Source organism: Rhea americana, unplaced genomic scaffold (genome assembly GCF_003343005.1).
Source record: "Rhea americana isolate MKP2758 unplaced genomic scaffold, rheAme1 scaffold_181, whole genome shotgun sequence".
NCBI classification, from domain to species: Eukaryota; Metazoa; Chordata; class Aves; order Rheiformes; family Rheidae; genus Rhea; species Rhea americana.
This window is the reverse complement of record NW_028185939.1, coordinates 1,819,472-1,847,273: the sequence shown is the minus strand read 5'-3', so window position 1 is coordinate 1,847,273 and position 27,802 is coordinate 1,819,472. Positions and strand designations below refer to the sequence as shown.

At 40.6% G+C, this 27,802-nt stretch overlaps 1 protein-coding gene across 4 annotated transcripts in view; it reads right to left on the bottom strand.

Annotated features, from left to right (window-relative positions):
• The window catches only part of TOM1L2 (target of myb1 like 2 membrane trafficking protein), a 58,255-nt gene that overhangs the window by 18,495 nt on the left and 11,958 nt on the right, over nucleotides 1-27,802 (bottom strand). For all 4 annotated transcript variants that reach the window (XM_085301985.1, XM_085301986.1, XM_085301987.1 and 1 more), the window contains exons 2-12: nucleotides 19,401-19,485; nucleotides 18,612-18,690; nucleotides 16,821-16,970; nucleotides 12,987-13,121; nucleotides 11,762-11,920; nucleotides 10,923-11,039; nucleotides 8,098-8,231; nucleotides 5,664-5,712; nucleotides 4,294-4,417; nucleotides 3,168-3,285; nucleotides 1,087-1,162 (exon numbers count right to left, since the gene is read on the bottom strand). In XM_085301985.1, coding sequence (XP_085158111.1) covers nucleotides 1,087-1,162; nucleotides 3,168-3,285; nucleotides 4,294-4,417; nucleotides 5,664-5,712; nucleotides 8,098-8,231; nucleotides 10,923-11,039; nucleotides 11,762-11,920; nucleotides 12,987-13,121; nucleotides 16,821-16,970; nucleotides 18,612-18,690; nucleotides 19,401-19,485 — 1,226 coding nt within the window. The remainder of the gene's footprint in view (nucleotides 1-1,086; nucleotides 1,163-3,167; nucleotides 3,286-4,293; nucleotides 4,418-5,663; nucleotides 5,713-8,097; nucleotides 8,232-10,922; nucleotides 11,040-11,761; nucleotides 11,921-12,986; nucleotides 13,122-16,820; nucleotides 16,971-18,611; nucleotides 18,691-19,400; nucleotides 19,486-27,802) is intronic.

The window sequence follows — 27,802 nt, the reverse complement described above, 5'->3', positions numbered from 1 at the left end:
GATGCCAGGGACAGGGACAAGCAGATAGAGTGGTAGGGTGGGGAGATGCTCCATAAGAAATCATTGCTGATGCCCTGTTATCACTGAACTGTGGCCAAAGCAGGCAGGCAGCTGTGATCTGACCCCAGCTGGCTCTGAACACAAACTCTCCCTGGCTCAGAGCACAGGCTGCCAGGCATGCCAGCTGCCCAGAGCACTCCCATTTCAACTTATGAAAGAACCAGGGCGGGATCAGCCAAGGGATGGGGAGGCAATTCTCCATGGAGGGAGGAGTGTGCATGCTACACTGGCTCTCCCATGCTCCCTAGTGGTCAGTACAGAGCAAAATTAGACTATGAAGAGGGTCTGAATTTGCTCAGTCATCTAAAAATTTACATGGATTATAACTGCTGAGTACAAAAGAACAGGAGAGTTTTAAAAAGCTGGTTGGTAAAAAAGGGATTGAGAGATGATCAGCAAACTCTTTTCACTTTACCATCACCTAGGTATCCAGACAAAGTTGACCAAGCTCTCCCTCTTAGACAGCTTTCTAGAGTTAGCTGCTCTGAGGTGACTGCTCACGTGCCTCTTTTGCCCCCACAAAGAAGCAGGGAGTCTTCCCTGGGAAAGAACAGACTGCACGTAAAGGCAGTTACGGCAAGGCATATGAAGCATTAAAAGCCTACATAATTTCTCTTGCTGTAACTCGCTCGTGCATCCATGCACTTATAGCAAAGTCTAGTAGATTTATACCACTGCATCAACTTTCATAAGCAAAAATGAACCAAACAAATGCACACCAGTGCTCACAGGTTGTTCACTATTTACTCATTTCAGTAGAGATTCCAGCCAAAGAGCTAGACCCCCTAGGCAAGCTGTAAGAACATAGGAGCATTTACCCACTATGATTTTGAAGTCTTTAATGTTGGTGTGCTAAGCAGCAGCTCTTTAGAAATCATTACTGAGCAAGTATTTGCTCCTAGATATCAACATCAAAATAGCCAGCACTAGCATGTCACTGGAACAAGAAGTCTTAGTTAAACCAGCTGTCTACAGCTCGGATTCCACGCACAGCTTCAGATAACAAAATGCAGAGCAATGACCTACCCCTCCTGTGTTCTGTTTTCGAACGTCCAGGGCAGACGCTAGTCCTTTGACAGCTTGYGGATCCTCATAAGTCACACTGAAACAAAGGAACAAACCACAGAACTGGACAGAAGTTCAGCCATCACCCATGCAGAAAACACATGCTGCTCTGATTTATTCCCCTTGAAATCAGAAAGTACTTTTTTATCTCTGTTAACAAGCCTTAGAGTGCACTAAATGCGTTCCAAACAGAGGAGTGTGCTCTGTACAAAGATTCTCCATCAATTTCAGACATGATAAAAAAAAAGGGATGTTTATAAAAAGATAGAAAAAAGGGTAAGATGGGCATTATGAGAGAGGTAAGCAAACAAGTTATGAGATATCATTAGTGTGTCTGAGAGCTGGAAGGGGAGTATRAAAAGAGGCCTGATTAAAGTTTTGCAAAGCTTTGACGACACCATCTGGAAGCTTGAACTTGATGTGTATGGGGAGGAGATAGAGGGAGACTTGAAAACAGTAACTACATGCTAATGTAACTAAGCAACTACAGTAAAAGGTCCAAAAAAGTGCACTCAGTTGGTTAATCRCTGTCTATTTACAGATGCTGGATTTTTAAAAAGCTTCTTAAATTGCTAAYGAAAAGGGACATATAGTAGTCAGGTGACAGAGGCAATAGTATCATTTTTCCTCTGAGCACAGTGGTGAGCCATCAGCTGAAGTAGATGCCAATACCTGCCCATAAATCAGCCCCTGGGAGGAGCCGCATATCTGAGCAGCAGGAAAGCTTTTCCCTTCCAGTGTGCTGGCCTCTCCCCAGCCCTGAGCACAGTACCCACAGGCTCTTACCTATGCATCATGGCAAGCCACACTCATGTCCTTACTGCCCTGCTGTTGCTCCATTTACACTGTGTACAATCCAAGGAAGACATAGCAATCCTCCCTTGTGAAATCATGGACTGATGTGTGCTCCTTTTTCTATTAGCTTGCAGAAGGAGATAGAAGTGCAGTGTGGGAAGACTAGTTTCATGCTTCATTTAGCACAAGAGACAGAAGCACCTCCATTAGATCCTTCCTCAACGTGTCTCCTTTCTGACTATACATTAGGGCTCTAAGACTGAAATCTCCAGTGGTAACACACCCCTCCACATGACAGCATGTCTCCTCAACACTGATATTACAGCTGAGGCAGCACAAACAGCTGTATTGATAGTTGCAAATGGAAGATCCTAATCAGCTTGCTGGGTGAAGTTATCAGAGCTGATCTTTTCACAAGGCTGGTAAGTTTTTTATAATCTGCTAAGGTCTGTGCTAAACTACTCAGCAGCATTTCTTGTTTGAGACAAGATATTGATAATGTTCTGATTGCTAGTAGCTACTCTATCCTCTTGAACTTGAAACCAGCAGGCAAAAAAATAATATATTAAAGAAAAATACCAAACAGTGTCTTTTTAATGAGTTTCACTTGAGGAAAATCAAAGGATTTCTAAATACAAGTCAGGATTTATTTTCCATTAAAATAATTGGACCTATTTAATGCCCTTGAAAGTGCCAGATTTGCAGCTCTAGAGACTCAGGCCCTACATGTATAAACAAATTAGGGAGAGCATGGCAGTCCGACAAGCTACACTGCCTTCACAGCCTGAGAGCGCCTCACTGCTGGGCCACAAGGCGAGTTCAGCTGGATGGTAATTCCATTCCCAAGTCCTTGATAACAGTGATTCAGTCACCATATCCATGACCTTCAGGTGAAGGCCCATTTTTCTCCCACATCTCCAGCACTGACCAGGCAGATGGGAATACATGCCTTTTTGAAAGGAAGTATCTGCAGAAATTAAAGCAAGTTCATTTCTGAGTTTCCAGTCAGCTCATTAACCAAGAAAGTCAAATGAAATTACTCAGCCAGTCAGTCCTAATGAGGCAAGAACTTCCCTACTTGCTCAGGCTAATAAAGACCAACAGTGTAAGGCCTAAATTAAAAGCACAAAAACATATATCAAAACAATGTTTTTAGTCTGGAATGAAGTAAAGAAGTCTCAGGTTCATGCCCTTATAAAACAGTAATGCCATGACTCAAAGAGCACTAAAGACAAACTCCAACATACTTCTTTCGCTGCTCAGCCAAAGAACTGCCTCTTGTCTGCGCAAACATGTCGAAGTCATCACGAGGATTACAGTGTTGTAGAGAGCTAAGCGTGCCACTGACACTGCTGGTACCCAAGTCTGCAATCAGAAGCAGAAGAAGTGAACCAGTGAAATAGCAAACCATACACAAGCACCACTTTCATGACTGTGTATGTTAAACAAGAAGTTATTAACAATACAGGACAGCTATAGACAGCATCTAGTTAAGATTTATGTTGCACTGAGCACCATGTATGAACAATTCTCTACTTCTGCCTGGAAAAGGCCAGTGGCTGCTAATTATCACAGAGTAACGCTTTCTGACCAAGCAGTCAACACCTGAAAACTAGTGTTCACCTGCTGCCAACCTCATTCTGAGATATTTACTATTCAGTAACATGGTCCAAAATTTGGGGCAYGGACTTTAGTCTTCCTCATAGCACTGTCTCTCAGTTATTGACTGTGAAACCAACWGTTTTGAATCAAGTGATCTGATATGGGTGCAGTGCTGAAAGAGGCGAAAACCTCAAGCACTGATTTCAGGAGACCTGATTTCAGGGACAGCTATGCCTAAGCAAAAAATAAGGGAGTAGTACAAGTTTCCCATGCATGCGAATCTGCCTCCTTTCCTCCACTCTTCGCTCTGGTTAATACAGCACATCCCTTGTGCCAGGCTGGTTCCTAATAAGGATTGTTGAAGTGCAGGAGAGAGGGAGAGCCTTCTTAATCCTGTAAGCCAAACCCCACAAACCTTGCTAAGGCTACATGGTAGTATTAATCACTGGAGAGCCAGAGAGAGGAGAGTCCCCCTGACCCACAAGTGAGAGGAAAATATCTCCTCCTGAATCCTAGCATTTCACTGTGCGAAGAGCCTACATATAGTTTTCAGGTGGTTAACGGGGACCTCAGCAACCACTCAGACTTTCTCCTGCACTCACACACCCCGACTACCTAGCAGCCTTGATGACTACCAGAGGGGCTATACTGATATAGTACAAAAATGCCGGAGAACTGCCAGCAGCTCGAGATCCACAAACTGCCCACGCCTTGACAAGTCCACACACTGCAACCTAATGCTCATCAGTGCTACTTAGATCAGGTACTCACCAAGCCCTGCGAGCTGTGAAGAAAGTGAAGATGGGGGTGCTGAGTTTCCGACCATTGGGCTCACTACAGCTGGAGAGCCAGGACCCAAATCTATTAAGTTATCTTCTGTCACTTCATTCAGGACCTGTTGGGAATCAGAAAACATAGCAAGTAATGCATGCATTTCTTCCTGCAGTGCAATATTAAACACCAAAAGATAATGGGTACTTCCTAAAGAGACCCCTTTGTAAAATGCCAAATGGCCTAGTCACTTAGATCATAGGGAGCTGAGTGCAGAATAAGAAGATATTCTTCCGAGTCAACCTCTAAAAATCTTAATGGCTTCCACGGCTAGCTCAGTTCAACCACTCAGCACAACAGTCCTCAACATTATCTCCATCTCTTCAGATTTGGCTAACATGTCTCCGGTTCTGCACCTCTTTCAGCACTGGATCAATATTAGACTTAAGTTAAACTTAATTTGCTACCACCTTCCATATCAGGTATAAACTGTTCTTGAAAACAAAACTTTTTTGTTGTGATTAAAGTTACAGTGCAGAGCCTGTGCTGAAGTTTGCATCACACTGGAGTAGAAGTGGCACTTGGGCAAAGTAAATAGAAAAAATTGTTGAAAGAGAGCAGAGTAAAACATGGCATAGTGCCATGTATGAATTCATCATGCACTCAGATCTTGAAGACTCTGCTTGTCTCTGTTCTTCTCCCTGACAAAGAGGAAAGGGAACTGAAAGAAAAAAGAAGGAAGATTCAATGAAGGACAACACAAGATCAAAGTGTAAAATAGTCTTCACAGAAAGGACAACTAGAACTGTAACGCTTCAGCCTGGAAAGGGGCTACTGAAAAAAGAGAAGGCAGAAATCCCTAAAGTTATGAATAGCACGGAGAACATGAATCGTAACCATTGTATTATTAGACATAGTGAACAAGAATTATGGGGATCAGATAAAATCATTAAGTGGCTTGTTCAAATGTAAACAAAATATTAATTACACTGACATACACACATACAGTGTGTCTGTATAAACACATACACACACACACACGTATAAATGTGTCATTAAACTGTGAAATTCACTAAGGACACCGTGAATGTCAAAAGTTTGCATGGATTAAAAAAGCAACCAGAAAAATTAACAGATGAAATAAAATCTATCAAGGATTCTAAACACAAAGATATGACTTCTGGTTTAGCATCTTCCTGAGCTGAAAGTTGTCACTTCAAGTTTGCCATGTTCTTCTGGTATCCACTACTAGCCACTAGAGGCAGGTTACGGTGCTGGACAGCCTTTTTCTGATCCAGTATAGCTATGCTTCTGAGAAGCTGTTGGTGTAACTGCTGATAAAACAATGCAGGTAATAATTAGGTACTTACTCCATTGCTGGCATTTTGTGTTGAACGTCCTGATCTGTATCGTTCAAATCTGTTAAAAAGTATAGATATTAAAAAAATAAAAAAAATCAACACTGACAATCAAGACCAATAAATAAGGAAAGATATAGGCTTATAACAAAGTCATGTCATGCTTGCCACTGAATTTACCCTTCCTTGGCTCAAGGGAACCTTAAAAGCTTTAACTCCAAGATAGTATGAAGGGAGGATAATGTTACAGAAGTTGCTTTTTGGCCACAGTGGGTATTAGGCTGATAATTCTGATATTACAGCACAAAGATGCACAAAAAACATTGCTAGATTTTTTTTCCATTAAGTGCTTCTTCACAGATTATTCTGTTAGCCAAGGGACAGGAGGAACTGCGGCAAGAATGATACTCCCAGCTAAATAAGCTGAGCTCCGCAGTGAGTCTTACTCCCACTTAACAGCTCCCCCTTGCTGCAATAAATGTAAATTAGAAGCCATATGCATGCTAGCACAGCTCTATCCAGGCAATACCTGGCAAGAGAAACAATACTTAGCAAATTCATTTCTTAAAACATTCTGGGTCAGCTGAGAGCCTATGTCCAAATAGGCTGGTACTTTCCAAATACCAAAAGTAATGATGTTAGATAAAAAACCCACACTTCTTAGGGAAGGAGGTCTAGCTAGTCAAGATCTGGTATCTCCTCTATTTCTTCTCCAACCAGCTGTGCATCTGAGGACCCAGACCTAAATCCAGCCTTTATGTACTCAAAAAAGCATGGAGAACTACTTCTTCCAAAGGCCTGTCAGACRCATCACGACTTCTCTGAAGTTAGAATTTTTCCTCATGTAAAATTAGTCTCACATAAGTTCTCTCTTCATTATAAAAACAAAATATTCATATAATCCTGTGAGTTTTCTCCAGCTGGACAAAATACAACTGGGAATCTCAAGCAAATTACATTYTTTTTCTTAACATAACAGAGGAAACTGCAGATTTAAAAGGCTGCAAAAATATATTCAAGCCCAAATTTCAATTTAGAAAACTGTGGGTGTCTAGTATTACTGGAAATCCAGCTCTCCTAGCTGGAAACCTTAAACACCTCCCACCTCGTATTTCTCACCAGAAGGCTTATGCAGCATGAGTTCTTTTACATTCAAAGCTCCACAGTGAAGGCCAGAGCTGCTGCTTGAGTTACTGACCCAGTTCAGCAGCCATGCTAGAAACCAGCGTGATAAACTTGGAACTTTAGGAATAATGGAGCAGGAATTGGTATTTATTGAAACACTCAGACCCACTACAGCTGTTCTACACTAGACAGCCTGCTAATACTGTTCAAGTTCATCTTTAAGTGTATAATGCTTAGAAATATATTAGCCCCTGTCAGCAAAGTTGGAAATGAAGGGGAAAAATAAAATTAAGAATGACCAGGTTGAGCCTTAGTGACAGCTTCACTCTGCTACTTGCAGAATCATACTTATGCATGAAACATAACATCTCCTATGGTAAGTCAGCATTTGTTACAAAGTTTGCCTCAATCTTCTCTGAAAGACTAAATCAAAAATGAAATTGAGGCCACTGAGTCTTCTCTCTAGCCTTTGCTGTGGCAGCACAGATTCAGAGATCTAAAGTCTAATTTATTTTTAAAGGCTTTAGAAACAAAGCCCTCCRCCAATAGCAAGGAACAAAGGGTACTCTTTAGTGCTTCCCTCCCCAGGCCTGTCATTAAGGGGAAGATTAAACTTTTCCAAGACTGCTGTATCATGTCACCTACTGCAGCAGATGTGGCCGACAGCGCCTTTGTCTAATACGTTCAAAGTCCTGCGACTCAAGTCCTGCCCCTGGGGACAATCCACACAGACCAGCTCTCCAAAATCTCAGCTCTGCACAAGCCAGACTTCTCCAAGATTTTAAAAGTTACTTAAAAACAAAACCCTTATACCTACTAAGGTCATGTCTACCTCAGCCAGCTCTCCTTGCATCAATGCTGGAACTAGAAACCTCAGAGGACAGAGAATGCTCAGAGGAACCTTCCCAAGCCAGGAAGTGACACAAGCATTTGTGCAGAGCCTGAGATAGGAAGCAGACAACTTCTGCTACACTAYTTTCTGTCCCAAGCCCTTACATCTGTACCACACTGCGCAACAGGGGCTTACAGACTCAAGTCTCAGCTAGTTCAGAGAGTTTTGTACAATGATGCTCTGTATTTTACAGGTATGTCCTAAAAAAATTCAGCGGCTATGATTAAAAAATCTTAGTATTAAAAGAATAACTGAAATTTGAAACTTACTACAGGACACCATATGAAGATTTTGCAAATGCTTTCTGTGGTTTGGTTGCTCTGCATTTTGTTACATTGGCCCAGACGGCCAGTTCTGTCAAATGATCTACTTTACACTTATGTGAAAACCCAGAAGAAGTGTAAATAGTCAATGGAAAAGGTGTCCCACCTTTCATATCTGAGGAAGACGTTATTTAAATCATCATTCACATGCAGCAGCTCCTCTGTGACTTCTTCATTGGACACTCGTGAGATAAGCTCCACAATTCTCTGCTGCATAGCTCTACAGGTTCTGTTCAGTTCCTAAGAAGAATATATTGTGCATACACATTCTGATAAGCAGCTAGCAATAAGTAGATTTAGTTGAGCTCTGTTCACAGCCAAACATGTCCCTCAACTGAGGAACACTAAGACAAGTCTATCTTTGGATGATTAAATGTCACCTAAAAACATGTCTTATCAAACATGCCCTTCAAGAGATGATGGCCTAAAACCTTGACAGCCTATTTACAATTCAAAGTCCTGATTCAATTCTGAGCGCTTCAAACATAAATATCTGTATTTTAGTGATCTGTTCTAAGAATAAAATCTGTTAATACAACAGCTTTCCAGAAGAAGGCTTTCAAGGAAAATTCAATCCGCTCTTTTACCATCCTTAAAAACTAAAAGATGCATGTCATAGAAAAAGCAGGGAAGGAAAAGGTCAGCAGGGCTACCACAGTTAGCCAAGTATGTGCTAGATACTAGGAGAAGGATTGGGAACAGCAATCTTACCAGCTACTGAGAAGGTGAGGGTGAACACGCAACAAGGAGCAGGAGCATGAAAAGCAAAATAAGCACCCCCCACTTCACTGAACTATACACAGAAATGCTCCCTTCARTGGAGCAAGTCCACAGATAAGGGACTGCAAAAAGGTAGTGGGGCATATCAGAAGGAAATTTGAAAGAATACAAAGCAAGGGGATTTATTTTAGAAGTCTCTCATGTCAAAAAATCTGGGTATAAGTTTGTCTAAATGTTCTTGTGCTTCCAGGACATCTCTTCCATCACCAATTATTTGGAAGAATTCTTCATTCCTGTTGTTCTGAAAGGCCTCAAGACCAAAGGTCAAAACTGGTATCCTGGGGAGTAACTACAAGAAGAAACGTGACATATGGCATGGCGCCACTGATTAGGCCCACGGTTTTACTTCAATAAGCACTGACATTTCAACTAAAGCATGTCCCTCTGTCATCTTCCACCCCCTAGCTCCACTTCAGAGCAAAAATTCAGCACTAAACAAGGATGACTTGTTGGTACACAACCTTCGGGATGAAAGCAAAAATGTGTTTGTTTTCCTTGCTTGGTCTGACATCCTAAGCTCTGGATAAATTTCACCTAGTGCAATCCAGCTGCCTTAACAGCTTGAGGAATGTGTTCTCCAATGTCAGTTTTGATCCCATCACTTTAGAAGCAGATTGTGACATTTCAGAGGTTTGTTTGCTGCCATTCCGAGAGGGCTGACAGTACCTATCTATTCTGCTCAGAGTTGGCTCTCTTGCAAGCTGTTTACATTTGATTGTTAGGGAAAATGTCAGGAATTATTTAAGGAGTATGGCTATATAAACCTCAAAGCAAGGAGTTCTTGCACACAAGCACACAGCGCTTAGCTTTCAAAAGGCTAACCACCCTTTGTCATCAAAAATGGGTTCTCCTCAACTCTGTGATCAAGATTTAGGATGCATCAGTCAATGAAGGGAAAAAGTTGGGATAAAGAATCCATGCTGTCACTCCACTTCACGGTCAAGTTCTTTCACCTTAAAGCTATGCTGTAAGGTTATGCTGTCAAGATGTTAGTGGCCATTTTTGAATGTAAGCMAATTGTTCTGCACTGTTTTGGTTCAACTTGGTTTCCTGGAAGCTTCTTTTGTTTTCATCAGTCCAACCCAGATGGGCAGTAACTGAAAGGCTCTTCATTGCAAAGCCTCTCATCAGCTGCCATGATGGCTCTGAAACACACAGCACTGCTGCATGGGAGAGATCCATTTCTGGATTGATTTCAAAACCTGATGTATCACAGAGAGCAATTCCCTGCCTTTCTCCAAATGTACTGCTGTGGGAGCCCATATTCCCTGCTGGAGGATCAAGACAACAGCCTGTTTCTGAAGCTATGGAAAGGCAAACAAAAAGGTAGGGGTAGCAGCTGGCATGCGAGATCAGAGTATTCCTCATCTATTTTACATTTGGTGCAGATCCTTTCTTCAGCCAGTAGCACCCCCAGCTATCACTGGCCTGGGGAAGCACCTATGCAGCCCAAGATATGAGCTTAACTAATGAAGTTACCTCTTTTGAGATAACAAATGCATCACTGGATTAAGAYTTTCAGGAGAGAAAAACCTTCTCAGGAGAGAAGACTCTTCTGATTATGTAATCTGACCCTCTGGACAGGAGTCAACATTTGGGGAAAACAAACAAACAAACAAACTCTGCTACATGGACAAGAAAGCACTAGAAGAGGTTACAAGGGAAGTCAGGGAATCCTTGCCACTGAAAGCTTTATCAAGTTTTTTTAACACTGAAAATAAACATCACATTTACATGAAAAATGGACTTGATRAACCTCATTTTGTCTCAGTAAAGAGAAGCAGGCTAGAGTTCCATTTACAGTCCTGTAATGTCCACTAAGCTAAAGACTATCTCAGTTTTCACTGCAGATCTAACATCTTTAGATTTTATCCCATACAGATAGTGAGAGTTTAAGTAGATCACAAAACAGGACCAAGATTCTGTGAAGATCATCTCAGGAATTTCACTTAATTGGCTGTAACAGCATTCAGCAAGCATGAAGAACATCAAGTGATGAGACTAACTGGAGTTAAGTACAGTCGACAAGTATTATGTAAAATTCAAGTCATTGAACTGAACTACAAAAAAAAAAAAAAAAAAAAAAAAAAAAAAAAACTCAAAACTCTAGCACAGAAAGCATCAGAATCAGATTTGCTAGGAAATCATTACCTGGAGTAACTCAAGATCTGAGGAATCCTCTTGTCCAGGGACCATTTCTGTTAGCATTTCAGACATCACTTTTGTATTCCCACGAACAATATCCAGCTCACTGCGCAGCCGGGCAATCTATATTGGTGTGAAAAAGATACCAACATACTGCATAATTTTTTGGCTTTAAGCAGATCATTTTCATTAACTGGCTTTGTGATACCTCTGGTTCTGCCTGACTTGATATGTGAGGCTCTAGATATTCTAGTGAAAAAAAAAATAGGTAAAGGTAAAAGGTTTAGYCAGGAGAAAATTTTAGAAAAAGTATCAGAAAAGAGCTATGTAGGACCGTTTGTTACCATGAAAAAAACAGATGTGCTACGCTTGTGTGGAAGTGGAGGCAACTGAAAACAGCAATGACAAACAGACTTCAGTTGCAGTACACCTTGTGCGCCTCACTCAAACACAGGGAAAGATAAAAGAACTTTTGAGCGGGATCTTTTACTCTGAAATCGTTATTTTTGCATACAGAAAATAAGATCCTATATTATGGTGTTTACCTGGGTCTTTGGGATGCAAGCTTAACTCATTAGAAAGAAACAGAGTAACTGTTTACTGCTGCACAACTGTAGAGTGGATTAGTACATCAGATTGTGAGGTTTCAATGCCGGTGCCACCAGGCCTTACACACAAATCTAAAAAGTAGATTTTACAGTATAATAGGAGGAGAGACAACTAATTAGAACCAGACCTAAGACATGTCCAAAGCCAGAAGAGATAAGTTTGAAGTTCCTCTGAAAATTGGTTTCTAATTTGATTTACTGAAACAATCTTACTCAGAAGAATCATCATCCCAATACCTGTTCAGAATTAGCAGTGATGGGACCAGTCACATTCAACGCTGGGGCCTGAGGAGCAGAATATGCTGTTGGAGAAGGTGAAGAGTAAGAACTGGTGCTCATCCTCTGCTGAGACTGTGAATTGTGCATATTTGCTGCAGGATCAACTTCAGGAACACTCTGTCACATCAGAAAGACAGGAGTTCAAAAGCTGAATGGTGACAGCACTTGCTTTGTCAGCAACCTCAGGCCAAATATGTTCAAATATAGAACATAATTGCACCTCATGGAAAAGGTCAGTGTAGTTACAAGAACAGACTGGCAGGCCAGCCCATAAACAGAGAGCTACAACAACAATGCATGCCTTTATCTTCCAATCCAGCCCTGATGCTGGATTTAATTTAATTCAAATTTCCCTTACAAGAAAAGTAAGGAGCAACGTACAAACAGTAGCTAAGTGTAAGTAATTATAAACAATTTAAAACTAGGAATTAGRCTGCATGCTTACAAAAATGTTGTGATACATAAACACTGGATTTAATTAATCTTGACACAAGAATTGTAATCTTGCAGTCTTTGTTCACTTGCATTTATTTCTTCAAAACTTCATTAACTTGAATTTTCAGAGTGAAAAAACAGAACACCTGTGATCATTAAGTTACTTCCTAACATTAGTTTTGTCAACTTTACAGAGTTGACAAAGACAACTGTCTTTTCCAAGGTGCAAAACATCTCCTGTTATCTTGGGATCAGTGGGAGATTTAAATTCTATACACCTTTAAAAGACAGGCAGGCCTTTGTTCAGAATTATCACTAACAGGACCAACTATACTTTCAGGAAAAGGAAGCAAATCTTACTAATATATCCTGCTGGACTCTTTCTGAGCAAATTAGCTTCATTTGTCTGACAGTTTTGTAAAACAAGACAAATGTACAAACCTCCRCCAAACTCTTTGCTCTTTTCAAACTGATGTTTGACTCAAGACAGGAGATTCCATTAGCTTACCAGCCTGTCAAATGCAGCTGCATTATGATTTTTCTCCATTCTCTTTCCCTATTAAAAAGTCCCACCAGGACTAAGAAAGTTTTGCACAAGTTTAACAAGTCAAACTCAGAGAAACAGCAGGAGAAAGTTTTGCACAAGTTTAACAAGTCAAACTCAGAGAAACAGGAGGAGAAAGAACATTTACCTAACTATTTATACGTCTCTGGAAAATGCCCCTGGAATTGCAAAGCTGCAGCTTACCCTCTGTGGTGTGTGTATTGGAGACAGAGCATCAAGATCTGCCATGGGAAACTCTATGCCTTTCCTCTTGAGTTCTTCATAAATATGCACTACTCCAGTTAAATCAGGGCTACTTCGAAAGGCATCAGCCCAAGCCTGGAAAACATGAGGGATTAGCCATAAACCTTCCAAATGAGGTTCCTGCTCCATCCTGACCTCAGATACTAACTACAAACACTTCCATGTATTTCAGCCTCATAGGGAGGCTGTAACCATTAGATCTGGTCTAAAAGATCCTCCAAATACTATTAAGACAATCACATACACACTCTATATGAATATAAAATAGACAGGAATCCAGTGCATTGTAGTGTTGTATAGCCCTTGTAGCATCAGTGTCTGTAATCGCAAATGAAAGCCTCTTCCCATTTCYTTTAGTTAGCACTGATTGCATGCTGATCTTTTCTTGCATATTCTATGGTCAATGACCCATGGAAAAAAATGTTGTATGAAAGATTAAATTGATCTAAGCAAAATTCTTAAGGAGAAGAGAATACCTCTTAATCTTAGGTAATCTTAATTTATTTTATGAGATATCCGCATCTATAGCTGAAGAAAAAAAACATAGACACCAAGTTCTCTTCAGTATTTTATTTGGACCAAACTTAAATAAAAAGGGTAGCTTCTGAGGTTCTTACATTGTGAAACGTGCAGTCCCATGAGAAGCAGAACTAATGAAGCCTGGATTCTTACAGAGAATCCAACACTTAGACACCCTGGTGTGACAGAAAGAACAAGTTTAAAGAGAGAATTTCCCACACTCTTAATATCTCTCCTGCATGAATTCTCTGGTGTCTAAAAAGACTTCAGTTCACACCTGAGTTTTTCCTTCAGCGGCAGTACTAAGTGTTTCCCTTCTCTAGCCAGCTTCCTGTGTTCATGAAACTTCCAGGAACAGAGTGTCTTGAAAGCCCCTACTGCCTGTCACTTTTGCTGGAAATTAGCCAAGGTATTAAAAACTTAAGGGAAGGAAAAATTGAAATATTATGACTCAATTAAAAACAAAATATCCTCCCCAAGCCCCCACACATACGAGGCAGAGTATCACTGTGACAGAGAACTATTAAGAGAAGGTGTGTGTGGGATCTGAACTTAATTCATTTAATCATCACTTTAAAACTAGTTCTTTGACTAGTTTTATTTTAAAAGCTATCTTTAACCACCTTTCACACTTGAGAGAAAGGGAATCAAGGATAGCAAAATAAAATAAGAAGTAATTAATATTTAAACCTATATTCCTATTCTGTTCAGTTCTAGGAGACAGCATTTCCTACCCTATGTGCCTAGGAGACRATCTATTATCAGTTGTAAGCTAAGAATTCTGGGTTTGCTTCTCAACTTTGTTAGAATAAATTATCTGCATCAACTGTTCTGATGCTATACAGACAGCTTAGGAGACTTGCCCATTGCCCAAAGAAGCATGCGACACAGCTGAGACTGAATTCAGATCTTCTAAAGCCTTTGGCCAGACTGTCAAAGGTAGATGGTTAAGGATGCTGATACATAAACCCCACTCAGCACATCAGTGTGCAAACAGGCTAACTAAATATCATTGCAAATCTGCCCCCTAAACCAGTGACCATCACGGGACCCTTTATTCCAGTGTCAGACACTTTTTAATACGTGTACCCTCAAAAGAATTTGGCATGCCACTAAAAATCTCCCCATGCTTTATCTTTGATGACAGGGCTCAGCTGCTGGGCAGAAAAGTGTTATGAACTCTGAGGATATATGCAAGGTCTTGCCAGAGGCACAGCAGTAAGCATATTTTCAAGGCCTTTTAGCAAGGTGAAGAAGCAAGGATAACCAATATGTACAATATGCTAATTCATGTATACTGGGAAATAGGTTGAGAAAGTGAAATGTCCAACATCTCAAAACAGTCAAGCCTCTAGATAAGAAATTGWACGGAAGCTTTATCAACCCTTGCTATGGAAAGTCCCAGGAGTAMAACAGCTATATGGTTTGAAACATGTGTTGTTTATACAGCCTTTTTCCATGCTTCCAAGCTTGTGCTATTAATCCTCTAATTTCTGTACTTATTAATTCTCTGATATCAAATTGTAAAAAGCCTATAGAAGAGGATAAATGTAAGCTAATGTTAGTGGAGCAAAGCTGAGAAGAGATCAGCCCTCTGGAACAGAGTTAACTCCAACTGCAGGGAGCTCTAAAAGCAAAGTCTAARCTGAGTAAGTGGGCATGACATATGGGATATTCTGGGTGCGCATGTCCATAGGGCAGATGAGATGAGTGACTGCAATCACTTTTCCCAACTTGTCAGGCAATCTGGAAAACAAAGTCCCCTCCACCTCCAGCTAAAGAGACACCAACAGAACCCACCCACAGGCAACTTTCATAATTCCCAGACTGTTTATACCAAAAGGCACTTAGTACCCAAACAAAACGAGGCTTTTAGCTCTGCTGCATGAAGTCTATTCAGATAAAACTCTGTTTAAATACACTTGGGCAATGACTGTGGCTTTTGGGTTATGTTACAAACACTGTTCCATTTTAGTTCCATTAATGCCTGAGAATCCACTTAAATCTAGGTCTCATCGTATCCAACATCTTCTAAAACTGTAGCAGGGCAAACAGTACGGAAACACACACAATTTCTCTTTATGGGACATCATTTAATATCATCACCCTGTTTCCGCACTTACCAGCTCTCTCACCCAAGCACACAGACACCCATGGGCTCACTCCGATGCACAAGAATTACTTTTAATAATTTCATTAATGTTGTGCTATTTTAAAAATATCTTGAGATCAGAGCCCCACAAGCCCTAATGAAATGCCCACCTRGGTTCCTCACCCAGATTACTTCCTGTTTAGAAATCACTTACTTGTATTGTTATGCTTTATCAATGTCCTCCCTGTGTATTCACATAACAAATAGACAACTAGATATTCAACTGCATGCTTTGCCACAAAAATAAGAAATATATTTTGAAAGCTACATCACACACTTGGAAATACCTTCTCATAAGAAACACTGTAGCAGGTTTATATAATTTTAAATATACAGCGTCTTTTAGTCTCTGATGTATGCAATAGCCTGATAGGAGCTTAGTGATAAAGCTTCCTRTAATTGTCAGATTTCCTCCAGGCAGGCACCAATGTTTCCTCATGTGTTGCTAATGGTTTGTGGAATTAACATGGCTGTTTATTGTTATGCTGCGCAGAAGAAAAAATGCTGGAGAGGCCAAGTCTGAACTTCCCCACTGCAGACAAGCATCTGAGAGTTTACTTCTATGCAGAATAACCAGAGAAGGGACACTAAAATCTTTTCAATTCCTATGTGACYCTTTACTTTTCTATAACCATCTTTAAGAGGAATTCAGAATACTTTATAAAGGAGGGAAACAGCTCCATTTTACACTCAGGGAAACCAACACGGAGGTAGGAGTTCTTCAATTGACAGTGAAAGCAAATTTCTCCTCTAAAATTTTCCTGGCCTCAAATGACAAGCCCATCACAGAGCTGCAAAGACAGCTGGTCTCCAGCTCCTAGATTTGATTGTCAAATTGCAAAGCCATCCATCTTTTAAAAAGCCCTCTGTTTTAGTAGAGTGGTACCTATCTTAACTAGAATCCAGACATTTCTCCCTGGATAAAATTACTGTGTCTGTGAGTGTCTGCTCTTCCCTACTAATCTGGATATACTGTTTGTTTTTACATATAAAAAACTTGCTACATTTTTCAATGATGACAGCATGTTTAGCGATGCGCAGCACTGAAGCAGACAGTCCTTATTTCAGGAAGCAACATATGGAAGCAGAGACAAGCTGTGTACCTGAATCAGCGCTAGTACTTTATCCTGTACAATAGTGGGGGGGTTATTCTTGGGCGAGATGATTTTCACCAGAACACCATCTATGAAGTCACGATTTGCCACTAAGACATGAAAGCGATGGCCACAGTTCTTCACACAGGTCTCCAACACCTACACACACACAAAAAAACATCCATTGTTGGAGCAAAGCTTGATCACACACACAGCAGCTATGTAGCTCATTTCTGATTTTTTGTTATAAATCTGTGGATGAGAGGGAGAGAAGATAGAGGAGAATTTAGTCTTACCCTCTCAATTCTTCTTCTCTTCTTCCCCAGTATTATCAAATAGATTTCTTCTCTACACACATATTTAGAGATACCTCACTGACCATTAACTATATTGGGCACTTGTGTGATCTACCTATGCCTGTTTTCAAGGTAAAGAAATAAAAGTTTCTTCCTCTTCAAAGCAGAACTTTCCAACTTGCACAGTTTAACAGCTAAATACACAGAGCATCACATCAAGAGCAGGTAAGATGGAGGACATCCTGTCACCGTGAGGAATTGTCAAGTTGTGGCATTCCACCATTTTCTATATACCCAGAACACAGCTGGACCAGGTTGCTCTGAGCTACAAGCCATGTTTTAGAGCTAGGAATTCAGGTGAATGATCATCATTCATTCAAAACACTCCTTTGTGAATGCTCTGACAGGTTGTACTTTGACACATTTTCCCCCTGCAACCTAGCTAGAGGCACCTTCCACTTGCCATTCAATTGCCATGGAAGAACAGCTGTTGATTTTTCTCTGAAGAACATGATTAGCATGGAGATAAATCTAATGCGTCACTTCTCCTTACAGCCATGCCTAATAACCACTGAAACTCTGTATCTGAGGAGTTTGTAATTACTCTCCTACTTCAGCTACTTTCATCAGCCATGATGACACAGACTCATTCCTGATGAATTTCCCTTTTTCTTGAACAATAGATAATCTCATGGTTTGGTCTTTGGTAATCTGTCAAAATGACAATCCAGGATAGGAAATAGCAAGAAGACAAAAAGTACAGTCATGCTTCATCAGGGAGGTGCAACAAGGGCTCTGTGAAAAATCATACAGATCACCTACCCACAGTAGTATAACTCGATCTAGTTAGTGCTACTCATTCCTCACACTGCTGCAGTGCAGAGCCTGCCCAACACCACAGTTTTGAGTGTTTCATTACCCAGGAAACCCCTCGCTAAAGTCATCATTAGGAAAGGTCACTTGCAAATTATCTCACATCCTAGCAGAGCTGCGTAAATGCACAGAATATAATTGAGGCTTTACTGAGTGAAATTAGATCAGCGTAAATTAATGTGAGTCTCCTACATAGATCCATTCACAAGGGAAATTGTGCACCAGCTACCTATGAAGCTGAAAAGATGGCAAGTTCACCACTTTCACTTGGAGGTATGCCTGCAGCTGCTGCCTTGGAGTGAAGAAACCCCTGGGTACAGGGAGATGAGAGTAGAAGGGAAAGGCCCAAAGGGAATACAATCCCATTTGGGCTACTTGAACTTTCCTCAGTCAGTACTTGGGATGGATAAGAACCCCCCMAAAATTGAAAGACAATCTAATCATAACAATGCTATGCAAAGCTTCCAGTAACTCTCCCAARGAAGTGAGGAGGCAATTGGAGAAAAGAAAAGGACAGAGGAGTGGCTGTTAAAGCAAAAATTGTGTACATATAAGAGAGTGCCAGGAAAAGGACAATGACAAAATAAAAGAGATCTGTCCTTCTGAGGCATTCCAGCCTGCCTCCACTCACCGTCAGAGCCAGCATGACTTCTCTGTAATTTTTGTTTCCATTCAGCCTCTTCTTCAGTGCTCGAATGGCATCCTTTGGACTGAAGAAGAAACATACCATTTTTAAAAGACAGTACAGACACTCTTTTCGCATGTCAGACTGCAGGAAAAGGAATCCTTCTTTACTGTTTCCAGCTGGACATAAGCATGTGTGTTAACTTCAGATAACTTGACTACAACCAGACTAGGGTCATGTAGAATTATGTGAGAAGACAAGATATCATAGAAGTCAAGGCCAGAGCAATGCCTGAGGCCTCTGAAATGGTAGGACGTTGATCAAGCAGGAAAGATTGACAGCCACTCAGAAAAACGCCCAGGGCCTAACAGCAGTGATCTCTCCTCCTGCAAACTGCAAGCAGCATAGCTTTTCTAACGCTGAAGGGAGAGATGCATCAGAGAAGCTCTCTATTACCTAAAATGAATAGYATTGCAGCACTGGGAAGACATACACCGGCCAAAAACAAGAGCTCTAGAAGTACAGACTTGGTACCCCCTCGAACAGTACACCTAGTACATGTTTTTCATGTCAACCCTCTAAGCAGATACCTACCACAGAAAATGCTGCACCATATAGCATTTTTCCTGAAATGGGTGAGGAGCAGGAAAATCAAGCAACTTGCATGCAGTTTGTAACCTGCACTTAAATTATGAACATCTGCCCCCTAAACTCACTGCACCTCCTCACATGCTGAGTCCAGCTGGCCAGAAGAATGTATTCATGAACCTTTCAGTTTGCTGAAATAGCACATACCCTTCTTCTGTCTCGTTGATAATGTCACAGATCTCCATGTTAAGTGTCCAGTCTTCACTTTGCAGAGAGCCATCTGTGGCCTTTTCTGTAAAGGAAAAAGGGGGGAAAAATCCTTGCACATCTTCCTGATTGGGTACTATACTTCAGTACATCTTTGCTTACTTTGAGCTGAAACTACTCAGTAAAAGGAATATAGGGAGAAAAAAAAAACAAAAAAACAAACAAAAACAAATTTCACACCTWTCCCTATTGACTCTAAGCAATGTCAAACCTTTCTTCCTGATTTRGGGTTTAGCATAGAGGTTTCCAGACAAAAACCAATTATCCTTCATTCTCTTTAGCCCATATAGATGGGCTGTATTTCAGACTCTTGAATTTCTGGATAGAAGAATGTTAGCTAATTCCAATTCAAACTTTGCAGTTTCTGCACTGTTAGTTGGTAAATTGAGGTAGGAAAATCTCCCTCAAATCAGTATGATCTCCTCACTGTTTTACTGCATAATACCTCCAGAAGAATTGAGGGAGGAGAGAGAGCAACTTGGAGACAAATTTCACAGAAGCCCAGGATTTCAGTGTGTGGGAAGAACTACCAGCCCAGGAGAACATGCAGCACTGGACAGTTCAAGTCATGATGTCAGTCATAGACCCTCTTTTCTGCCTGGCACCCTTGTACTCCAGTACTGTGGTCCTTCAATATCTGCTCGCCATAGCCTGGGCRTCGCTTCTTCCCATCCAGCGCTTCGTCTCCCATCCTCCTCTCCATGCTGGAGAGGCTACACATCCCCGTCCTCAGCATGATTTGCCTTCCTCCCCCTCCAAATGCTTCCTCACTCTTTGCAGGGCAGGTTGGTCACTCAGGCATCACACTACATGCTAGGTGAAGGATGACCTGTAGCACTGTAACACTAGCAGAAGCCAACTGTTGGCAGTATTATTTATAGACAACTGCAAGAGTAGCATAACCATAACTTCAAATAATCAGTTGACAGGGACTATTTCCTCCTTGGGATTTACTCCTAAATCAATATAGTTCTGCCTAGTGGTGCCTAAAACATCCCCTGAATTTTTCACATTTCTCATTTGCAGCATTCAAACTCTATCTGCATTACACTATTCAAATTCAAAAATGCTATCAGTTTGAATGTAACAGGTCAAACAGACCTAAAAAAGGAACTTTCAAGGCAAACATTATCTTCTCTTCTAAATTAGTCTAGGTGTGGAAGGCCAACAGGGTAAACGAGACCTTTTTTTTTAATGTAAAATAAACCAAGAAAAGACTTCTAAATAAGTTTAAACATTTTAAAGCAGAAACAAAAGCACAGGTATCATCTTCTCCTAATTATCCTGCACCATTCTTCCATCTTTCTGTCAGATCCCAGTCTATCCCCCAGAATAAGGCAGGCTTTGTTTTTGCTCCAAGGACTTCTCACATCTTTTCTTCTGCTTATCAACATTTTTTCTATTAACTTTTCTATCATTATGCCAGAGGATATAGATGTTCACAGGCCGTAAGTATGGGACATTATTTGGAGAGAGACTATGTGTCTGGGTAATTGAATTTTCAATGACTTGTCTACACCAGAATTGTGACTAAAGCAGCTCTACGAAGGATAGTAATTGTAGAAGTTTGAGGAAAAAACAGTGAATATGCAAAATCCAAGCTGAGAATGCTGGAAAGAAGTCATTTATCTCCAGAACACAAAGAATAGCATGGAAAAGGAGAACACAGAAAAGGAGACCATTCTTTGCAGGCCTCTTTTACCATTCAGAGATACGGTACTACAAGCCACATAGTAGATCACTGCACAGCTTCTGTGACCTGGCATGCAAAGGCAGGTTAGGAGGCTGCAAAATTCCTAATTGTGGAATCTTCAACTTTTTTCTTTTTTTTTTTTTTTTYCCTCCATCACTATCCTCCTATCCTCATGGTAGAGTTCAGTTCAGGAATAAAAACTCTTTATGTGAAATATTCTCTCTCTCTCCAGCAATCGAGAAATCGAGATCTGTATTTTGGTCCTGTAACAGTTTTACAGGCTTTTAATTCACTGCAATGTAATACTGTTTTTCAAACAAATCCCACAAATTCATACGCCTTCCTTTGCAAGCAGTTAACCCCTTTCTTACAGTTTACAGAGCACTGCAGCAGAAAATCTGGGTCACACACGCTACAAAGGACGAATGACTACAGATGACAAGTGCTTGTGCGCTCTTTGTCGCWGAAGAAGAAACTAAAATTAGCTTCCAACTCTTGTTTGAATTTAAAATTACCCAAGGGAAAAAGAACTAATTCTAAAAAAGACAGCTGTATGTTTAAACCCACACAGTCTCAACCACCTATTGCACTAACTAAAGAACTGAGATGCAAAAATAAAATGGCAGTAACCGAACTTTCTGGGGGAAGGAGGATTCCCTTTTCCCTAGTGTACCTTGGAAATGAAATATGAATGAGGTTACTGGGGACACCCACTGAATATTCCTATGCTACCTCCCATATAACGCTGCAGCATAAATTCTTCACTTTGCAGTCTCTAAAAATACTGCATTTTTTTGCTGTGGAGTAGTGCCACGTACACATTTTGTCAAAATAAACCTTAACTAAATGGGTTTTACAAGACCAATGAATGAACTGGCTGGATGAACTGGTTGGTAGCACAACTTTGTGCAGGATCAGCATTTTCCCCCAACATTTTAAAAAAGTGGTTATGGCAGAACTGTAAAGTGCTCCTAAGTGTTTGCCTGATGTCAGATGCTGTTGAGAACACATGAATTTTGTTAATACATTTTTATATTAAGAAAACAAACCAAATGCTCAGATTAAGAAATACCCTCTATTTAAGGTATAATCTCTCATTTTGCAGCACTGTGCTTATAAATCCTTTGCGCTTTGGTGATCACCTCCTATCCCAGCAGAGCAGATGCAGCACTTTTTTTCATCTCTGAATATTAAGGGWTTTTTTCATGTTAAATAAAGAGTCTTCTAAAGCAACATAGACTTTATAGAGATACATAAGTAACAGTGGTGGAGGCAGTTCATTTTCTATAGCAATAAAACTCTAGATACAATATAAGACTAAATACTACCAGCAAAAGCGATTGTTATGAGTATCTTTGCACAAAGATKAATTTCTATATCCCAGAAAACATAAAACAGTTCTATCTGTACTCTTAGCAGAATCCCTGTCCAGCATATCAAAAAGTGAATTAAATTAAAAATTCTTAATAACTTAACCACTATATCGGATATATTAGAAGTATCAGCCATGCTGATAATCTAGTAGCTCTCAGGCTCCTCCTGAAACAGTAGCTTGATACCACTGACAAGATTAAGCAGATTTTGGAAACCATCCCAGAACTGGGAAGGAATGGCATGCTTTCTTCATACAAACACTCTTTGGATAAAAACATCAGTTCCTCAATCTCCTTCAGCCTTATTAAAAGGCAATCTAAATGGCACTGGTGCACACAAGGACTCTGAAACACTACTGCAGGAACTCCAGGATGACCTAAGAAATGTTAAAGCAGGAAAAAAAAAAAAAAAGAAACGAGTAGGAGCCCTTCCCATCTCTCCCTCCCTCAAACTGAAAAGTTCAGGGTACAGTTTAACTGCATAATAGAAGCGCTGCCGACTGCAAGCCTCAGTGCCAAAGGTGCCTTGTGCTGCTTTTGGACTGAGAGTAACTCCCAGCTCGGTGTCATTACGGAGCAGCAGGGGCCAGGAGTCAGCGTCTCGCACAGAGGCACGATACCAACACTAAGATTATCAGAAACACTCTCTCAGAAGAAAGATGTTACCAGTTCCAACGATGCTTTCCAAATCAAAGCGTAAGTATTCTGGTAGAAAGACAGACAACGTGGCGCTCCGACTCTGACATGCTGCAGACCTTGGACACTGCACCCCCACATGCAAATACTAGCTTGTCTCTARTCCTCAAGGAAAAAGGAGCAAAATAAGGCTATTTTTTATCTTTACACTTTCCATTTGAGATTCATCTCCTGTCCCTCCACTCCCACAATCTACCACATGGCAGTATCAGTATTTTCAAGCTCACATTGAAACCCTGCACATTTCAGAGCATTCAGAAAGCACTGTTCAGTACAGCAAAGCTTCCAGCGTSAACAGTCTCAGTGCACACCGAGCCACCCAGCCAAGCCTCTTCCCGAGCACCCTGGGCTGACCTGAGAGATCGCACCACGAGGAAATCAAGTCCAACATGCCCCCGTAACTGCTACATGAAAAACAGGCTGCGCAGGCCAGGCCAGAAATGTTATTTTAAATACAAGAAAAGAGCAGAGCTTTCACCGCCCATCTTGAACGCAGCTCRAAAGTCACAAAAAACAACAAAGTGCTAACACTGATCGTCCTCGAGATAACCGATCTCGCAGCCCTTCCGGACACAGTCCGTACTTTTGCTTTAGTTACAGTTTAGCGTTGATGACAGACTTAAAATTTGACTTTRTTCGTATATGGATCAGATAATGAAGAACTCCCAGCTCTTCCCTCTTCCTCCCCTTCCAGTACTCTGAAGGTTTTCATTAGGACCGTAACCGGACTGAGGCCGCAAGTCTGTACGTTATTTAACACYCATAGCACATGCATGTTTATATCTGAGACTGAAATACCGGCTGCTGAAAACACGCAGAACTGCTACTCTAGCGGAACGACGACAGCAGGCACGAGTAGGGTAAAAATCTCCCTGAAAGGTCTATCTATAACTATCAATAACCGATTGTGGAGCTGCACAACATGCTTGGAAGACAAGGCAAAAAGTTAATTTTTACATTAGTTAACAACCACATTAAATGAAATTGGGGGAACTSTGCTGTTTCCTGTCTGAATACCAGAATCTCTTGAATGAACAGATCTCTGTGCTCAGAAAAATCAGTTTCCTCTCTTGGGGCTTTTCCAGATGTTTCTACAGAGACTCTTACTTCACACTTTTAGGATGGTAAGAAGCACACATGAAACATCGTCTTCTGTTAAYGTAAGAAACATGCACACCAATGAATAATATTATAGAAATCCCAAAGCAAGAAAGTTCTTATTTCAAATTATTCCCTGACCCTCCAAAAGTTAAGATTTCCTACTGTCTTTTGGTTATCCAGTGGCATAAAACTTTTTTTTTTTTTAATCTTAGAAGTTCAGAGGATTGCAGATCTTAAATCCTTGTCTTGTCTCTTTATAGCCCACCTTCCCACCAGTGGTGCTCCAAGACTCAGATTAGCCAATCAAACTGTCAGAAGTGTYATATTTCGCTTTCCATAATATGCGGTAGTGAACAGAAGGAGCTACAATATTAGCTCCCTGTTACTTCCATCCTACCTGGTCCCCATCCCATATGCTCAGTAGCTTTCCCGCGGAAGCAAGGGTTATCAGCTGAGGCCAAATGCAAAATGCTTTTACAGAASGGACAAAGGTCTTTCCAGACAAAAAAGCATTTTGCAAAAGCCATGCAAAACATACCAGATAGCTCACTGGGGAAGATAAGCTACTGAATAAGAGGATAACATCTCTCCTCTGAGCTGTAGCTTATAGAACTGTCTTGCTTTCAAGCAGCGTTATGTTTTGTGAGTGCCCTTGTCTCTCTTGAATTCAACAAATCACAAAGGCCTACGTGGTACCATCAGTAAGACTTGAGGGAAGACCATATACAGTCACCACAAAAAAGGATTTCAGCTATCCAAGTAAAATGAAGATAAGACTAAAAATCTTGGGCATTCCCATGGCTGCTGAGTTTAAGACATCTCACTTGGAAGACAGAGATACACTAACATAATACACTTGGATACCCCTGCACCTAACAGTCCATTCTTGCTTTCTTTACATTTGCTTTTAAAAAGACAGTCACAAACTCTTCGACATTATGGCAACCAACAGGAATTTTTTTCTTATTTTTATCAAAATGCTATTAAAAAACAAATGTGAATCATTCAAAACTCAASATCATAACTAAACACCAAAGTGACTTATTCATAAAAATTGCCAATTTCTTTGTTAGAAAGCAAAGCTCCAATACCGTTTTTCAATTAGCCACCTCACTGCTCCAAGTCCTTTTTCTACACTTATTTCACACTTCTCTGAAAATGCTGAGCTTCACACTTCCAGAGAAAAGCCAGTCAGCTAGAACAAACGGGCTCAATCTGAACTGCAAGGCATTATGGAAAAACGTGATTTGGGTTGTACTTCAGCAGCACTGGTCACCCACTCTGCCCGTTGTGACTTTTCAATTGATTTTAGCTATGCTTACATTGAAACTCCTTGGGATGAAGTCATCTGTCTGCACTGATTGCTTTGCAGAAGTTTCTAGGGTTGAATAAATGAATCATCAAGGTCTGTAATGAATGTGGAGTCTACACTAAAAGAAAACAGCAAGACAATCTGTAGATATGCACACGTGCAACCATAAAGGGTATTYAGCTCAAATGCAGTCTGAAGGCACGCTGCTAGACTGGGAACTGTCATTTTCTCCAATTAGCTTCCAGGTTTTATTCTTTCTGAAATTGCCAACCAAATGCCAAACTTCTTTAAACCTATCTCCTAGATCATCCTTAACTTCAATCAGAAATAGGTAATATGCAATTATAGTGCCTTTCAAATACCTCACGGTATTTACAGTTCTGTTACAGCATTCCTGTGATTCGGGTACTACGCTGCAGAACAGATACTGCTTAACATCTCCCAGAAATTCAGGAGCAGAAAACTACAGCCGATTCACTGAGCCTAACTGAGCAACAGTTCCAGGAGCAAAGCAAGCTGAATAGATTAATACATATTAAACAAATATTAACAACCGTATAACAAAGAAGATTTTTCTTCCTATACCCAGATCAGAGCTCTACCTGAACAAGGAGAAAAACAAAAYAGAAATCCTTATAATAACGCCAGAGTAGGTGGGAGAGCCTGTCAGTCTGACTGACTTAGTTTATCACACCTCATAGCCGTGTCAATGTATTTGCAGGCTGTAAAACCAGACTGACGTTGCAGTGCTACAACTATTGAATTGGTACAGAAATGTCCCAACAGGACAACCTAGTCTGGGCAGTTTCTGTATTCAAATGTAGTTCATGCTAGGCAGAAACGATGATTTAGTCACAGCCCTTAAAGGCAATTGGAATCTGAGCAGTGTGTTTCTAAACAAGAAAGACTTTTGTTGCAAATCTTCTCACTGAAGCTCCTCCATCAGCAGAAATTGTTGCTGCTGTCACCATGCTTCACTGAATGACATGTGTATGTAAGTCTCTCTCTTTCAAAACAGATGGCAGAAAGAGACCATTGCTTCTTTAACAAAAAAAAAAAGTGAAATACTTCAGACTTCCTCATTCTAGACAGCTTGAAAAAAGAAACCCTAAACCCTTCCTCCTATGTACTGTATTCATTAAAGCTAACATGTTGACCCACGTACCACAAATAGCTGTCCTTCAGAACTAGGTCACACGAAAACAGCTCTGTTGCTCGTCAAGCCATTTGCATGATTCAGAGGCACTTCTCCCTAAAACTCAGAAGCACAGCACAYTATACCAGCCAGATACTCTCCCTCTTCCAGAGGTGACCTTGGCAAGCCTCCTACCCCACTGCAAGCCCACAATATTCAAAGYGTTGTGTTACTTTACAACTGACAAGCAAGCACCTGCTCACGTCACCAATCAATACGCTAAAGCCTTCAATCAGAAATGCCAAAGCATTTAAAAATGCATGCTGTACATTAATGCATTTCAAGGGATTTGAATTGAGAAGTTTACTGTGTGATTTACTGTAGGAGAGCAACGAATCAATGTTCTTTTATGACATGTCACATCTTACGACCAACTGTTCCCCCGTAATACTGTAGCAGGGGAGACGACGGCTTGCCAGTTCACAAACATCTGTGATCTATTAGGCAACACTTCCAGTAGTCTAATATTATCATGCTCTGAGTGTCCATCTTTCTTCCCTAGATGAGAGGCACAGAAGCATAAATTAAAATCTTTTGGATGACAAAGTGTTTTCCCTTGGATTTTGCCTTTTCTGTATTAGACTGTAAGTAACTAGGACTTGTCCGTATGACTCCAAATGGATGAATTTATCAGTACAGCAAATTTACTCCAGCTTTTGACCACAGTAAGGCAACCAGTGTTGAGTATCAAATTTCATCACTATTTAGTCATGTCCATAGGCAGAGCTTGACTTTTAGCCTACTATTTGCCAAAAGGTTAAATTTTTAATATAGTTTGTATTTCTCCAAGAATTTGGGGTGACTGTGGTAGCTACCATGGCAGTTCCTTAATTGAGCACCTCACGTATTAAAACACCGCCAGACTAGATGAATTCTGCATAGTCATCAGGACTAGAAATAAGAAATTACTTAATAGCTGGGTTTTGGGGCTCAACCCTATTCAAAAAAAAAAAATAAATAAAAGGAAAAAAA